Source organism: Procambarus clarkii, chromosome 5 (assembly GCF_040958095.1).
Source record: "Procambarus clarkii isolate CNS0578487 chromosome 5, FALCON_Pclarkii_2.0, whole genome shotgun sequence".
Lineage (NCBI taxonomy): Eukaryota > Metazoa > Arthropoda > Malacostraca > Decapoda > Cambaridae > Procambarus > Procambarus clarkii.
Genome location: NC_091154.1, coordinates 6,370,102 through 6,388,529, shown reverse-complemented (window position 1 = coordinate 6,388,529; position 18,428 = coordinate 6,370,102). Strand labels below are relative to the sequence as shown.

At 43.2% G+C, this 18,428-nt stretch overlaps 1 protein-coding gene across 2 annotated transcripts in view; it reads right to left on the bottom strand.

Moving 5' to 3' along the window:
• Positions 1-18,428, bottom strand: part of MED14 (mediator complex subunit 14) — a 107,808-nt gene that overhangs the window by 70,386 nt on the left and 18,994 nt on the right. For both annotated transcript variants that reach the window (XM_045751718.2, XM_069338912.1), the window contains exons 7-9: positions 15,413-15,544; positions 4,928-5,125; positions 4,095-4,242 (exon numbers count right to left, since the gene is read on the bottom strand). In XM_045751718.2, coding sequence (XP_045607674.1) covers positions 4,095-4,242; positions 4,928-5,125; positions 15,413-15,544 — 478 coding nt within the window. The remainder of the gene's footprint in view (positions 1-4,094; positions 4,243-4,927; positions 5,126-15,412; positions 15,545-18,428) is intronic.

Here is an 18,428-nt window from a genome sequence, read left to right as displayed (position 1 = left end):
CATTAACCTATGCATGCTATTTCTGCCCCTGCAACTCTACTACACGGGGAAAACTGAGGAGCACACATTTGTTCCACAGCACTAATATAATGAATATGTTACAGCTTATGAGGCAAGATGTGGACACTGGTTCATGCATGTATACTTCAAGACTAGAGGGCAACACTCAAGCTCAAGATGTACACACACTTAAATTACAGTACATCATTTTTGACTTCATGTAACCTATGAGGCAAACATCTGGAACTTATACACAACTCTTACATAATACCTGTACCCGCCTAGTTGTGCTTGTGGGGGTGTGGTGGGGAGGGGGGGGGGGTTGAGCTTCAGCTTTATGTGTTCACTTAAAAGTGTTTTCCTCTTCTCTGTGCTGGGCCTGGTGACTGCCCAATCAACAAGGATGTTTGTGTTAACAGCCCAGAAACAATACACTCCAGCTGATCCACTGTCTACTGAAGAAATGTGTCCCATTTTCTCTTGAAGGCACTTATGTTTCAGCATTATTTTGTTATAAATTGCCGGAAGGCGATTAAAGAATAATGGTGTCCTCTAATTTTTTACAGTGTTCACCATCATTTCATCTAACCCACCTTGAGATTATCTTGAGATGATTTCGGGGCTTAGCGTCCCCGCGGCCCGGACCTCGACCAGGCCTCCTTTTTGTTACACATCCCCAGGAAGCAGCCCCGTAACAGATGTCTAACTCCCAAGTACCTATTTACTGCTAGGTGAACAGGAGCATCAGGGTGAAATCAACTTTGCCCATTTGTTTCCGCCTCCACCAAGATTGAACCCGGAACTTTAGGACTATGAATCCCAAGCGCTGTCCACTCAGCTGTCAGGCCCCATCCTCACACAATACAATTTTTTTTATGAAAGTGACCAATCCATTAAAGAATTTACTATTTATACAAATTAAAGCAAAATAACATCAAGATTTTCTATGTATCGGCCTTGAGTGGTTAGTTGGGCTGCACGGGTTCGTTCATACATTTCTAGTTAGACAAAACAGTTGAGTTTTATACAGTGGCAAATTGAGAGAACTGACCGTTTCATTGGGCTTATTCTATGCTGTTTACTTTATCTCTCACTTCAGTACTGTACATTGTAATTTGAATGTCGCTTATTTGAAACATTAAGCTTCAAGTATTTTCCGAATGCAGATTATGAGAAAGCTTGTCTGCCCCTTAAGGTCAACTTCTCTCAAGAGGCCTTGACTCAGGTAGTGTACAGGCTTTGACTCCCATGCAGGGCCCAGTAGTTGGGGGGTAGACTTGGTGTTTAATGGTTTTGGTGACATGGAGTTTGGGTTCACCGTCTGCTTGTGGTCTATTAGCTGCTTGAGTTCTTCCTTACTGCACTTTCCCAGATCGGGGGTTGGTGTATGTTTTGCGTGTGTCCCCCTGTACCTGGCTTTCCAGCAGGTGGCGGTATAATCCCTTGCAAGTCTTGCGTGGTCTGGGATAGCTATGGGCCTTCCCATTGAGCCTGCTGCTGCTGAGCGCGCTGTCACAACGAATTTCACACGAGGTCTCTTCTCTATTATTATCCATTTAATTATTAGTTAATATATCAAATTATGGAACAAGATGGAACCGACAGGCACACAAGTGGTTTTTGTGGATGTTATGCTGTTTTATTGTGTACCAACAGTCATCCTTTCTGTCTCCACCTGTGGTAGCCTGCAAGTGTTGCATAGGCGGGATAAGGAGTTTTCTAGTGCTCGTGGCCCTCTTCCAGGAATGCTCTAGTGTAGTTATCTTCATCTGGACTGTAGTCAGTCGGATTTCTTCTTCCTCTTCCCTATAATTCAGCTCCTCTTTATCCTCTCCAAACTAGAGACGTTTTTCCGCAGGTTAGTCCTTTTGGCCCTTTGTGGCCAGCTCGGCCTTGGTTTTCAGGTCTTTTTGGTTCGGTGTCTAAACCCGCCCATTTTCCGCAGATATACCTGTTTTAGGTGATCAGATGGGAGAAGTTTCTTAATGGCTTGAGGCCCTCAGTCGATCTTTGCATTTTAAACTTTTGAGTTTTATTTCCCCATCTGTATAGAGTTCAGGAAGCGGATCTTATGGAGTTGCATAGATCCATGACTTTCCAGCGACATTATGAGCGACTTGATGACCATTCCTAATTCTTCTCTTTTCATTGCCTGTCTTTGGTGTTGGTTCTAGTCGGTTTGTCTTTTCTGTCGTGGCTGTTGGTCAATAATGGTCTCCTGCCTCATGCGATTGCTTCCGCTTGGTCAGCTTTGGCACAGCCAAAGTCTTTGGCCTTTAGTGTTGATATTTTGTCTTCGCCGTTTCAGAAGTTGTCTCGTACCTTTTTTCATCTCTGGTACATATGAAGTGATGGTCTTGTTTCATGCAGGTTGGCGTTCATTCCCCCGACCGTCCAAGTGGTTGGGCACCATTCCTTTCCCTCCGCCCCATCCCAAATTCCTTATCCCTCACCCATCTGTACACACACCTGGTCTGGAGGCCTGGTCGACGACCGGGCCGCGGGGTCGCTGAGCCCCGGAATCACCTCAAGGTAACCTCCCCAGTGCTATATAGTCGTGATGGCTTGGCGCTTTCTCCTGATACTTCCCCTCTTCCCCTCTTTCTCCTGATACTCTTCCCCTCTGGCCTGATACTTCTCCCCAGTTGGTAGTGCATTTTCCAGGGTAATCCTGTGATGCGGGTTCCACACCATTCGTTCAGCCTCAATATTTTATCGAAAGATACATCCCAATCTCGTTATTTCACTGTGTTCTCCAAAATTAAGAATTGCTTACTAACATCAAATTATAAACACAAAAATGACCAAGGATTGCTATCATCCTCTTCTGGATCAATATAAAAAGTTAATTTTCGGGGCAAATATATTATGTATTTCAGGAATCCTTCTGAGAATAACTACAGGCATACCTCAGAATAAGAGTTTAATCCGTTCCTGGAGACGCCTCGCCTTCCGAAAACTCGCATTCCGAAGTTAATTTCCCCATAAGAAATAAAGGGAAATGAATTAATCCGTTCCTGACTACCCCAAAAACCCCACATCAAACTAAATTTTTATACCTAATTCATCTAAATAAACCTACAAAACTGTGTTCCAGTTATTACTTACCTTACTGTCGAGTGCTGTAGGCGTATGGAAGATGGTGAGGAGGGGGGAGGAGGAGAGGAGTTACTGTTTGGAAGGGGAGTCCCCTTCCATAATCACATCACATAACCCCATGCCTTGTAACACTATGGATACCACTTCTCTTTCTAAATTTTTCAAACCAGCCCCTGCTTGCCTTAAACTCTTTCTTATCTGCATCACTCGTTGCAGGGGTATTCTTTAGAAGGTCTTCGTGCAACACCCTGGCTTTCTCACAAATAATGGCCTCCGAAACACTATCACCCCTCAACTCCTTGTCGTGTATCCAAATTAATAACAACTTTTCCACTTCTTCAAGTATTTGTGCCGTTAATGTTCTTACTCCTTTTGCCACTTTAGCACCCATAATCTTATTTTTCTTCTTAAGTATAGTGCATATTGTTGATGTGGCTTTGTTGTACTGCCTACAAAGTTCAACAACACGTGTACCGTTCTCATGCTTCCGAATGATCTCTTGTTTCTCCTCTATTGTCATCCTCACAGGAGCTTTCTGGCCTTTATCCTTACCACTGGCTTTCTTGGGACCCATGGTGAGATATATAATAACAAATTGTATAGACAAATCACCAAAAATCCAACAAAACACTGAAAATCCGCGAGAAGAATTGATGTGGGGGTAGTCACTGAGCGCCAGACAATAATAAACTGAGGGGCGGCGGGGCGGAGGGGCGACGAACGCGCTAGGTCGGCTGTACGCGTATCAACAAACTCGCGTCCAAACTCGCCTCCCGAAGTAACCCTCGCCTTCTGAGACAAATTTTTGGAGTAAATACACCTCGCCTTCCGAAAATCTCGCATACAGGGACAATCGCATTCCGAGGTACCACTGTAATGATAATGCCTAGTCATCACTGTAACTCGCAGAGCAGCCATCATGGGCCTGCTACTTTAATAATGATTGTAACTCAACCATTAACAATGGACTTTGGCTAAAATATAACAACACTTACATTTCTCGGCATCACTACCCAATTTGGAATCCATGTATTGCTTAAGCTCCGAGAGTCGCGCCTTCGTTCGAAGGTAGATTGTGTGTACCAACAGCCGTTCGATAGACAGATGATCACTGCGAATGGCGCGTTCAGCGATTTCCGATTCCTGAAACAATTATGCACCAGTGTCACTACAACCACTAAGCTACTTCCCAGTTACCAGGAAGACAGTCACCTTAAAATGACAGAAGAGTTGCATGGAAGAACTCGCACAAACAGTTCCAACCCATCCTCTCACCTAATACATCACTTTCTAATGGAATCAACCAATCCATTATAAATATAATCCATTCAAAAATATAAAATTACTAATAGATGTATTAGTCAAAATTAAAACAGTCTTATATTGACATTTACGGAACATTAGCCTCAATAGGATAGGCAAGCTACTACGGTTTGTACATTTCGGGTTAGGTAGAACAACTGCATTTTCAATGGAGTGACAAGTCAAGAATATGAAGCTATCTTCTTCAGTGCATTTTAAATACAAGTAACAATCATACAAAGTATTCAGCAAGATTTGAAATATTTCATAGAATAAAATGTGCCTTGTGTACCTCAAGATACCTTAAATCACATTTCACTAGAATCACTTTCTTAAACTCGGTGACCTCGCAGAAACATCGAGTGTATGTGTCACAAGCTACATATAGACGTTTTACTCCATATAACCTACAACATTCTTGGATTTCAATTCAGTACTGTATATGGCATTCTAATTTTCTGTACAGGTATTGGCAAAAATTCATTATGAAAAATGTTCTACTTGAATGTTAATCATAATCGTGTACCTTTGAGCCAAGGGACGGAGTATGGAAAACAATGAGGGGTTTTGAAGGTTCTGTTGGATCAACTTGCACCGTCAGCCTGTACCCCAGCTGAACTGATGGATCGTGTTGGGTCAGCTCTCTCCAGTAGGTGAGCGTCAGCGAGCGACCCTGCAGGTACTCTTCAATGCGGATGTGAGTATCCAGCCGATCCTCTAAAAGCTGCCAGGAAAAAAATATTTTGTCAATAATGACCCAATAAGTAACTAGTAAAACAATAAAGCTATGATCTTTAGTTTAAATGTTATCATTCATCACATATTGTACATTATAATGTATAAATTGACCACGTGTCATTATTACCGAGTTAATGTAGTAAAGCATAAACGAAACAAGTCTGTGCACTGTGCAAATTGATTGACTGAAGAAGATTAAGCCACCCAAGAGGTGGAATGGGCATGAATAGCTCGTAATGAACTGTGCAGGCTGGCTCGACTTAATGACACTGCAGACGACCTGAGAGAGACCTTGTAACAGGGAATCAAGGTACCAGGATCAACCTACAGATAATCGACCAACACAGAACCTTTGGCACAAAGGTCGGTGCAACAAGCCGCCACCAGACAAAAATGTTGGTAGCAGCCGGATCAACCAAGTATCAATGACCAAAGGACCCCTTCGGTAGCCAACAGACTTTTTCTTCGCCAGAAAAGGAGGAGCTGCCTGTAGGCAAACAAACTGCCCACCGGGAAAAAGAGACCAAGACCAGACCTTGTGCCAGAGGAGTTTATGAAGCTCTTCCACCCGACAACCAGAGGCGAGAGGAACCAAGAACATATCCTTCAACAAACTATCCAGAACCAAAGGAGAAACTGTAAATCAAGCAGACAAATGAAAACAAAGAACATGGATTTGAAGCATGCAGGCTCAGGCGGTGCAGGAGCAGGCCGGATGTGAAACAGATCAGTGCCCCCCCCCCCCCCCCCAAATAAGACTTCAATCACGCCAAGACCTGGAGACACTGTCGCGCTGGGGAAAAAAGAGAGATACAGAATCCCCCATGTCGTCCAGTACAGCTGAAAGACATCTACCACAAGGACCTAGTAATCAGGGAATGGCCAGAAAGAGGAAGATGCCGAGACCACGGTGGAGCAAAGTGGTCTACATCCGAACGCCAAAATTCTCGCAAAGCCACAGGAAGGAAGTGGCATTGACAATCCACTCCGTGGAGATGGGAAGGAACTGGGACACACCATCTGCAAGAACACTGGACACTCCCTGGATATGAACAGTACGGAGAACCAAGCCCCAAGAACTCAACACACACACACAAACTACACACAATCCAGCTTCAAAGAGACAAGAAACGAAGTGAACCCCTCCAGCTGAGACAATGAATCGTGGGAGAACAGTACGAATGGAGCCAGATCAAAACACCCAAAGAAATCTGAACTTTCTGCTGCACCTGCCACGCTTAGGGCCCGCGCAGGAATTCCCCTGGAAAAAAAAACTGCCACACAGCTGCAAGCTACTGAACCATACTGTAGCTCCCGACAAACGAGTGGTGACCAATGAGCCCTGCCGGCCTGGTGAGCACTGGTCACAAAGCCCCAACCTAGGGAGGATGCATCTGTGAGTATGTCGAGCGAAGGCAGAGGATCGCCCTATGGAAACAAACGCCAAAAAACCCGAAGAGGAAACGGGTGATGCAGCAACCGGTGACGGACCAACAGAGTCTGCACCCAGCGATTGTGGCAACAGCAGAAGGGGCTGCCCCAGAACAGCCTCCAAAGCCAAATCCCTGCTTAGGAGGTACACCAGAACAGCAAAGTTTAGGCTCCCACACACAGCCTGTCAACATGCAAGGCTTGTGGCAAACAATATGGCCACTGCCTCCCTGAGAACAGTGGCATTCACCAGTTGCCAAGACAACCGCAAGAGACACCGCACCATCTGGTTATAATCTGGAGTTATAATCTGTAAGAAAATGAGGTTGAAGCAGTTGAAACGCCTGATTTCAGGAGGGGTCATTATGGAGAACTCAGACATTTCTTTAAGGAACTTGACTGGAAAGACTTGCTATTAGGACATGAAGTAAATAAAATGTATGTCAAGTTTTGTGAAATATATGATAAAGGCACAAAAAAAATTATACCAAAGCAGAGATGCAGAACTAGGAAACAGGATTGGTTCGATAGAAATTGCGAGAGGGCCAGAGACCAAAAGACACAAAAATGGAATCAATATAGGAAGAGGCCGAACCCCCAAACATACCAGCAATACAAAGATGCGAGAAACAACTACATGGCAGTGAGGAGAGAGGCAGAAAGAAATTTTGAAAAAGGGATTGCGGACAAATGTAAAACAGAACCAGGTCTATTCTATAAATTCATAAACAACAAATTGCAAGTAAAAGATAATATTCAAAGATTGAAAATGGGAAATAGATTCACGGAAAATGAAAAGGAAATGTGTGAAACATTAAACAAAAAGTTCCAAAGTGTATTTGTACAAAATGAAATCTTCAGGGAACCAGACACAATAAGAATTCCAGAGAACAACATAGAGCACATAGAGGAGTCTAGAGATGAAGTGGAAAAAATGCTCAAGGAGCTAAATAAGAACAAAGTAGTTGGTCCAGATGGAGTTTCACCATGGGTTCTGAGAGAATGTGCACCTGAGCTCAGCATTTCACTTCACCTGATCTTTCAGACATCCCTGTGTACAGGAGTCATAGCAGATGTGTGGAAAAAGGCTAACATAGTTCCAATCTACAAAAGTGGCAGCAGGGAAGACCCCCCCCTCAATTATAGACCTGTATCATCGACAAGTGTAATAGTCAAAATATTGGAAAAAATAATAAAAACTAAATGAGTACAACACCTGGAGAGAAATGATATAATATCAGACAGACAGTATGGTTTTCGATCTGGAAGATCCTGTGTATCGAATTTACTCAGTTTCTATGATCGAGCAACAGAGATTTTACAGGAAAGAGATGGTTGGGTTGACTGCATCTATCTGGACCTAAAAAAGGGTTTTGACAGAGTTCCACATAAGAGGTTGTTCTGGAAACTGGAAAATATTGGAGGGGTGACAGGTAAGCTTCTAACATGGACGTAAAATTTTCTGACTGATAGAAAAATGAGGGCAGTAATCAGAGGCAATGTACCTGACTGGAGAAACGTCACAAGTGGAGTACCACAGGGTTCAGTTCTTGCACCAGTGATGTTCATTGTCTACATAAATGATCTACCAGATGGAATACAGAATTATCTGAACATGTTTGCTGATGATGCTAAGATAATAGGAAGGATAAGAAACTTAGATGACTGTCATGCCCTTCAAGATGACCTGGACAAAATAAGTATATGGAGCACCACTTGGCAAATGGAATTTAACATGAATAAATGCCATGTTATGGAATGTGGAATAGGAGAACATAGACCCCACACAACCGATAAATTATGTGAGAAATCTTTAACCCTTCAATGGCGCATAGCTATATACCATTTGACACCCACAGGCGCATACCAAAAAAAAAAAAAAAATTATTTTTTCTTCCTAACCTGTTAATTTGTGTTCACTGATCACGGGAAAAATAATAAAAAAATCGTAAGTGGCATATATTGCCCGCTATAGGGTGGGGAAGTGTGACAGAAATCAGGCGCTGACTCAGCGTGCATCCCCAGGCGGTCTGTTGATCGCCAGCTGTCATGCCAGAGTTTCCACAAAGAGATAATTACCTAATTATTTCAATGTCTCTGATTGATTTTTCATAGTTTTTTTGCTGTAATATTATTCAATAGTGTGTAGTGTGATATATTTATATAATAAAATGAGTGAATCATCGCTGTACTCAAAAATATGGTGTGCGTATTGTTGATTCAATTATGTTCATCAAACAGTGAACAAATACTTTGTCGGTTGTTACACTATATACACAGGTTATATATAAGTATCTGGATGTTTTGTTCACCATGACAAACCACTAAGTTGGTATGCTGAGTGGCAGTGGCAGGCAGTGACTGGCTGCCACTGGCTGCCACTCCCTCCCTCACCTCACCTCACCTCACCTGCCTTGCCACCATTCTCCACCCACCATACTGTTTTTGCTTCTATATACAGACATTATATACAAGTATTTACATGTTTTGTTCACCATAACTGTACATCTAAGCTTGTATGGTGAGTAAAGGCAGAGAGACGTAGCTACTCACACAGTCAGCTGGTGGCTGCCGCCCTCAAGGCCAGACGCACTAATATTTCTCCTACAACAATACTGTTTGTGGTGTTATTACGCTATATACACACATTATATATAAATATCTACCTGTTTTATTCACCATACTTGTACAAGTAAACTGGTATGGTGCCCAAAGACCATCGTGGTCATCAGTAAACAACATGATAAGTCCTGCAGACGACGCCACCTCCCTCACCAAAATGGCGGCTCCCAACCTCCTACTCTCGCTGTTATCTCACACTATACACACGTTATATATAAGTATCTACATTTGTGTTCACCATAGCGAACCACTAAGCTGGTATGGTGAGTACAGTCAATAAAAGGTGGCCACACAAACTCAATAGACAACGCCACCTTCCTCCCTCCCACAGCATTACTCCTCCCTCCATGGCGCACAGCGCTAAATATCACCACAATCCTGCTATTATCAGAACCCTGGTCAGTTTTATCACAGTCAGGGGTCTTCTGTAATAATATCATTGCTACATAATAGCATGAACAAGTATATTATGGCATTTGTAGGCGATGCTGTGGTCACAAGCTGAACAGCAGTGCTGTGAGCTCATGCTGCGTGCGTCAGGCTTGGTAGCTCACTCAATACTGAGGCCCCTAACACCCTGGGGTTTGGCCCACGATTTTTTTTAAAAATGGCGTCTGTTTACAAGAGCCCTGATGAAGGTGTGGTGAACCCTGTGTATCCGCGGGCCGTTTAAATCTTGCGTAGTACTCCAAAGCATCATATGATGCGATGCGCAATTGAAGGGTTAAAGAATTCTGATAAAGAGATAGATCTAGGGGTGGTTCTAGACAGAAAACCATCACCTGAGGACCACATAAAGAACGTTGTGCGAGGAGCCTATGCCACGCTTTCTAACTTCAGAATTGCTTTTAAATACATGGATGGCGAAACACTAAAGAAATTGTTCACGACTTTTGTTAGGCCAAAGCCAGAATATGCAGCGGTTGTGTGGTGCCCATATCTTAAGAAGCACATACACAAACTGGAGAAGGTGCATAGACATGCTACTAAGTGGTTCCCAGAACTGAAGGGCAAGAGCTACGAGGAGAGGTTAGAGGCATTAAATATGCCAAAACTAGAAAACAGAAGAAAAATGAGGTGATATGATCACTACTTACAAAATAGTAACAGGAATTGATAAAATTGATAGGGAAGATTTCATGAGACCTGGAATTTCAAGATCAAGAGGTCATAGATTTAAACTAACTAAACAAACATGCCGAAGATATATAAGAAAATTCACTTTCGCAAACAGTGGTGGACGGTTGGAACAAGTTAAGTGAGAAGGTGGTGGAGGCCAAAACCGTCAGTAGTTTCAAAGTGTTATATGACAAAGAGTGCTGGGAAGACGGGACACCACGAGCGTAGCTCTCATCCTGTAACTACACTTAGGTAATTACACACACACACATATGGCAGTTAATAACATAATTGAGAGGGCAGCCTCTGCTGCCTGTAGAAATCGATCCCATCTGCTCATCATGAGGGACTTCGATCATTGAAGGATAGACTGGGAGAACATGGAACCGCATGGAGGAGCGGATACAAGGAGAACCAAACTAATGGAGGTGGCAACAAGAAACTTTCTAAGCCAACATGTCAGGGAACCCACTAGAATGACGGGAAACAATGAACCAGCGAGACTCGACCTAGTCTTCACTCTGAATGACTCCGACTTAAGAGAAATTGACCTCGAGGCCCCAGTAAAAATGAGCGATAACAGTGTACTGACATTTGAGTATCTGGTCGAAGAAGGGCTAAAGTACTCGAGAGGGAGCTGAAACCAAAAGGCTAGCATTCTGTAAGGGAAATCACGAGGAGATAAGAAAATTCCTAACGGATATAACATGGGAATCAGAGCTAAGGGGAAAGACGGGCCAAGACATGATGGAGTACATCACGCAGAAGTGCAAGGAGGCAGCAGAGAAGTATATCCCGGCCCAAAAGATAAAAAATGAAATGCAGATGAGAAACCCAGGGTTTAATCAGAGATGTAAGCTAGCAAAGCAACAAAGTAAAAGAGCATGGAGAAACTAGAGAAATAACAGGACATTTGAGAGCAGAGAAGGTTATCTGAAAGCCAGGAATGAATACGTCAGGGTGAGAAGAGAGGCAGAAGGGCAATATAAAAACGACATAGTAAGCAAGGCAAAGACTCGGCCTAAATTGCTGCACAGCCACATCAGGAGAAAGGCAACAGTGAAGGAACAGATAATGAAACTGAGGATAGGGGCAGACAGATTCACTACAAATACAAAAAAATGTGCGAGGAACTCAATAAAAAAATTCCAGGAAGTCTTCACATTAGAGCAAGGAAAAGTTCCAGAGATAAGAGAAGGAATAGTTAACCAGGCACCACTAGAGGAATTTTAGATTACCAGTGGGGATGTAAGGAAGCTTTTGCTAGAGTTGGATGTGACAATGGCTATAGGCCAGGATGGAATATCGCCATGGATACTAGAGAAAGGAGCAGAAGCACTGTGCCTGCCATTCTCCATGGTGTATAACAAATCACTGGTAACAGGTGAACTGCCAAAAATTTGGAAGGCGGCAAACGTAGTCCCAATATACAAGAAGGGGGATAGACAGGAGGCACTGAACTACAGGCCAGTGTCCCTAACTTGCATACTACACATAAGGGGCATAACTGGCCGACCCCTCACAGTGTTCAAGAGAGAACTGGATAAGCACCTCCAAAGGATACCTGATCAACCAGGCTGTGACTCATACGTCAGGCTGCAAGCAGCCGCGTCCAACAGCCTGGTTGATCAGTCCGGCAACCAGGAGGCCTGGTCGACGACCGGGCCGCGGGGACGCTAAGCCCCGGAAGCACCTCAAGGTAACCTCAAGGTAAGGTAACCATCCAAACTAATGGAGAAAATTGTGCGAAAAAAGCTAGTGGAACATCTAGAGCGAAGGAACTTTGTAAAACAACACCAACATGGTTTCAGGGATGACAAGTCATGCCTCACAGGATCAAATGAATTCTACGTTCAGGCAACAAGAATCGGACAAGAAAGAGAGAGGTGGGCAGACTGCATATTTTTGGATTGCCAGAAAGCCTTTGACACAGTGCCACACCAGAGACTGGTGCAAAAGCTGGAGATGCAGGCAGGAGTGAAAGGGAAGGTACTCCATTGGATAAAGGAATACCTAAGTAACAGAAGGCAGTGTGTCACTGTGAGGGGTGAGGTTTCAGATTGGCGAGACATCGCCAGTGGGGTCCCGCAGGGTTCAGTCCTTGGACCCATACTGTTTCTTATATATATAAATGATCTTCCTGGTTACCTGGTTAGTTACCTGGTTGATACCTGATTGATGGGGTTCTGGGAGTTCTTCTACTCCCCAAGCCCGGCTCGAGGCCAGGCTTGACTTGTGAGAGTTTGGTCCACTAGGCTGGTGCTTGGAGCGGCCCGCAGGCCCACATACCCACCACAGCCCGGTTGGTCCGGCACTCCTTGGAGGAATAAATCTAGTTTCCTCTTGAAGATGTCCACGGTTGTTCCGGCAATATTTCTTATGCTTGCTGGGAGGGTGTTGAACAACCGTGGACCTCTGATGTTTATACAGTGTTCTCTGATTGTGTCTATGGCACCCCTGCTCTTCCAAATGGTATAGAATCATTCCTCTCATTGTTTGCTGATGATGCAAAAATTATGAGGAGGATTAAGATGAAGGAAGACAGTATGAGATTACAAGATGACCTAGACAAACTGAATGAATGGGCCAACAAATGGCTACTAAAGTTTAACCCGAGTAAATGTAAGGTAATGAAATTAGGCAGTGGAAACAGGAGGCCAGACACAGGATACAGAATGGGAGATGAAGTCCTTCATGAAATGGACAGAGAGAAGGATCTAAGAGTTGATATCACACCAAACCTGTCTCCTGAAGCCCACATCAAAAGAATAACATCTGCGGCGTATGCGAGGCTGGCTAACATCAGAACTACCTTCAGGAACCTGTGTAAGGAATCATTCAGAACCTTGTATACCACATATATAAGACGAATCCTGGAGTATGCGACCCCAGCATGGAGCCCGTACCTTGTCAAGCACAGGGCGAAGCTTGAAAAAGTTAGGAGATATGCCACTAGGCTAGTCCCAGAATTAAGAGGCACGAGTTACGAAGAAAGGCTGCGGGAAATGCCCCTCATGACACTAGAAGACAGAAGAGTAAGGGGAGACATGATCACTACCTACAAAATTCTCAGAGGAACTGACAGGGGTAGATAAGAGATAAACTGTTTAACATGGGTGGTATGCAAACAAGGGGACATAGGTGGAAACTGAGTACCCAAATGAGCCACAGGGACGTTAGAAAGAACTTTTTCAGTGTCAGAGTAATTAACAGATGGAATGCATTAGGCAGTGATGTGGTGGAGGCTGACTCCATATACAGTTTCAAATGTAGATATGATACAGCCCAGTAGGCTCAGGAATCTGTACATCAGTTAATTGACAGTCGAGAGGCGGGACCAAAGAGCCAGAGCTCAACCCCCGCAAACACAATTAGGTGAGTACACACATGCAGGAAGCAGCCTGTAGCAGCTGTCTAACTCCCAGGTACCTATTTACTGCTAGGCAAACAGGAGCATCAAGGTGAAAGAAACTGCCCGTTTGTTTCCGCCAACGCAGGAGGTTTGATCCCCTGACCCTAAGATTATGAATCCCAAGCGCTGTACACTCAGCCACCAGGCCTGCATGAGAGACTAAATGTGTCCTGTAACATTATAAAATCCCATCAATTCTATGAGGATGCCACTTGAGACCTCTGACAAATGTTTCCCACATTGGGCAAAAATCCTGAAAAGCTAAAGTTTCCTTCTTGTTTTTCAGTATAATGATAGGCACCCTGCCTGGTGCATCACCATCCAGTGACTGGCAGCTGTGCCAGGAGCCACTAACACCATGACAAGAACCTTTATGGACCTGGAAGATCTTCATGATGGAGGAATCTGTTACAAATACAGAGGTACCTCGGATTACAAGCGCCCCTGGTTACAAGTTTTTCGGGTTACGGGCAGGATTTGCTCGGAAAATTTGTATCGGGATACGAGCGTGTTGAACGTATACAGGCCGACCTAGCTCATGGTGGCACGGCGGTCGCCCCTCAGTTTACCAGTGCCTCGCGCCCAGTGACTATCCCGCCTCAATTCATAACCAGGATTTACAGTGTTTTGTTGGATATTTAGCCATTTGAGCATAAAAGTTGTTGTTATATATCTTGCAATGGGTCCCAAGAAAGCCAGTGGTAAGGTTCAACCTAAGAAAATAGTTGTGAGTAGAGGCAGTAGAGGATGTCCCTTCCTCATTAAGAAAATGTGTAAAGTATGGAAAGAACTGCAAAGTTTTGTTGAAAAAACTCACCCAGATAAAGCTGTAGCAGGCCGTTGCATTGACCTTTTAAATGACAATGTGATGTCTTACTACAGACAAGTGTTAAAATGTAGGGAAAAACAAGTGTCTTTAGACAGATTCTTAATAAGACAAGCAAGCAGTGAGCCACAAGCAGGTCCTAGTGGTATGCAGGCAAAACATGCCAGAGAGTGCACCCCAGAGAAGTCCTCATTGCCTGATGTTATAATGGAAGGGAACTCCCCTTCCAAACAGTAACACCTCTCCTCCCCCCTCCATCTCCTCACCATTTTTCATACACCAACAGCAGTCATCAGCAAGGGTAAGTAATAACTAGAACATACTTTTGTAGTGTAGATTTAGATGAATTAGGTATAAAATTTAGTTTGAAATGAGGTTTTTGGATAGTCAGGAATAGATTAATTCATTTCCCATTATTTCTTATGGGGAAATTAGCTTCGGTTTACGAGCCGTCTCCAGGAACAGATTAAACTCTTAAACCGAGGTACCCCTGTATGTCCTCATCAACATTTCTTCGCCTTAATATGATAATCTGAAACTATTCGATTTTTTTTTTTTTTTTAGATTTTTTCCAACCAGAAAGTAATATTTAACAATATAGAAAATATCTTTTATGCGCACCAGGAAATTGCCCAATTTCAGGGCGACTAGTTAGAGGGTAAACCACAAGACCTCTTGGTACATCAAACACACTATGCCACGCACCGGGCAAACCTGTGTGACCAAAGTTAATTCAACAATGACTCAACACTGACAAAGTTGATGCCACGTTGATTAAATGTTACTAGAGCTGGTGTTGCATACTAGGAAGTCACCTCTTTTGTGGCCACAAGTCACCACTTGACAAGTGTTTATGGCCTTACTTTCTGAGTCTGGACGAAGAGGACCTCCAGCTGGAGTGCCTGGGAGAAGGCGTGCAGCACCGTGTAGGTCTCGTGCAGGGGGTTGGGATTGTCCTGCAGCCTCGACTGAATTAATGCATGGATATAGCTAATCTGAAATTGAAGAAACATTTTTTTTTTTTTTTAGTAATAATGTAGTTAATATTTCCTCAAGTCTTGTACATGATGGAATTCTTCATTAAGGGTGCTAAGTGGAATAAAATCTCCTTATATTAGACCACCCTTCTTAACACTTTCGCGCTATCTGGACGCGCCGGCGCGTTCGGTTTCGTCTAACGTAAACGCATAGTGGACATAAAGTTATGTCTACTTTTAAAATATTTGTATAAAATTCAATTTTTATCCGATTTACTTTGGGTTTGTTTCAAACTGCGCGCTATGAGGCTCTCTTTCTCACCACTAGGCTGCATGGTACAATAAGTTCATGAAAGGTGTGGATAACTTCGATCAAATGGTATTTTGTCCCAAACGGGTTGCAGGTGGGTGACTTTAGCCGTTTATACTGGTAATTCTTCCCCCATATCATGTATTATATGCATATGTCTGTTTAGGGAATTTTATTCCGATCAATATACAACCAAAAATAACTGTGTGCAACAAGTATAATTATGACAAACATAACAAAAGTAAAAATATTTCGTGTGTGTTTGACGCTCACTGATATGTTCCAGCGTTGTTTTATATTTGTCGCTATTCTAACTTACGCTTTGTTGATATTTTTTACCTATGGGCACATAGAACATTCTATTGCGAACACATTGACATAAAAATGAATGACGTACATAGAAAATTAATGTCATGAGAGTGAAATAAGTATAAACTTTCAAAGCGCCGTGCGTCGTCCCGTCACCGATACCGGGTAACAATTTCACCACTTCCCACACTCTTGCGGGCGGGCTGCATCATTATTCTACGCTTATATTCATATCACCGTGTTGGGAATTTCATTGCGAGTCCATTGATACCAAAATTAACGCTGTAGAACAAGTGTGGAGGTGATTACAATCCCAAGAGTAAAAACATTTTGTTGCTGATGGGCGCTCACGGCGAGTCATCTACGTAGTTATTTATTTGGTGCTGGTATCCCTATATGTTTCGTGACTTATTTTACTAATGTTCTTCTAGAGAATTTTATTGCGAACACGTTGGTACCAAAATGAAATACGTAGCATTAGAACTAAGGTCAGAAGAGTAAAAAGAGTATACACATTTTTGTTTTTACGCTTAAGCGATAAAAACGCAGCGCGCACATTCGGTTGGCTGAGTGACCTTTGCGGAGAGCGCGAAAGTGTTAACTAGCCCTTACTGGTCTGGCTTGCTTAGATATGCAACCTACAAATTTGAAAATAAAGAACTGACAGCATTTCAGTCCCTCCTGGACCGAAACGTTGCAAACTTCTGAACTTTCTCAATATTCTATTTATGCATCACAGGATGTTGGTTCCTTGCTAGTGCTGTATACTCAAGTCATAGTCTCACATAGGTAGTGTGTTTAGATTTCTTTAGAAGTCTTGAGCGATGTTCTCATATTTGCGCAAACTTTCCCCACATGCAACTTATGTCATCCTGTTCACACGAGCTTCTGGTCTTAGTGTTGCGATTATGTCTACGTCCCAGGTCTTTTTCTCTTATTGTTTCTTGTAAATGCCTTCCCCCTATAGTGTAGTTAAATACAGGTCGCCTGTCTCCCTTACCCACTTTCATTACTTTACACTTATTCGGAATGAATTCCAGCAACCATTTTTCTGATCATTTCTGAAGTACATCAAGGTCTTCTCGCAGCACCCGACAGTCCTCTTCAGTTCTTACTCTTCTCATTAATGTTGCATCATCTGCAAACATTGACATGTACGAGCTCACTCCCTCTGCGAGATCAACCACATCATTTACACAAATGAAAAAGAGCAATGATTTCAGCACAGAGCCATGTGGAGTACCACTTTCCACTCCCCTTCAGCGTGACATATCTTCTCTGGCTTTGACTCTTTGTTTCCTGTCTGTCAAGTACTCCCGTACCCAGTCCAGTGCCTTTCCAGTAAGCTTGGCTTCTCTCTCCATCTTGTGTCACAAGATGTGAGGAACTGTATCAAAAAGTATTGACAGTTGTGAGGAACTGTATCAAAAGCTTTTTGCCAGTTTAGGAAGATGCAGTCTACCCATCCTTCCATTCCTTTCATCTTATTTTGGTGGCTGTCATAAAATTCAATTAAGTTTGTTAAGCATGATTTTCCCTCTCAGAAGCCATGTTATGCCTCTGTTATTAAATTTACTCTGTCCAAATGCTCTACAATCCTTTTTCTGGCGACTTTTTCTAGAATCCTCCACGGAATATATGTTAACAGCACTGCTCTATAGTTTAGTATTTCATGTCTATCCTCATTTCTTGAATACTGGAACTACAGTTACCCTTTTCTAGATTTCTGGTAGCTCTCCTATCTCTTAGTGTAATGCTGCAACCCGTCCTCCTAATAGTCACTCTATACAAGGCCAAAAATCATACTAGAAAATGGTAGTGGCTTGCAAAATGGACATACTGTCCCGTTTTCTGTTTTGGGTCCCTTGAGGAGGCCTGGTCGACGACCGGGCAGCGGGGTCGCTAAGCCCAAAATCACCTCAAGGTAGGTTAGGATAAGGGCACTTTGGTATAACAGTTTCTCGACGCTGGGGAACCTTAGGAGGCCCAGATGAATGCTGAACAATATAGTTAATGGGTAACACAAGATCACTGCAACTTGCTTCAGTAACCCCGATGATATCTGGTCTGAACGGGTCCTACTGTTCTTGCTACATCCAGAGTTTCTCCAGGTGTCTTGTACAGTAACTTCAATTCAGTCCAGTGTTGTTTATGGTCATCTGTTGTCTCCTCTACTTGGACACCAATCTGGTTATGATTTGTGGATCTCCTGGAATCTCTCCGAGTTCATCACATAAACAGACGGTGAGTGACAATAACGTGGCTGCAGATATGAAGACTAAA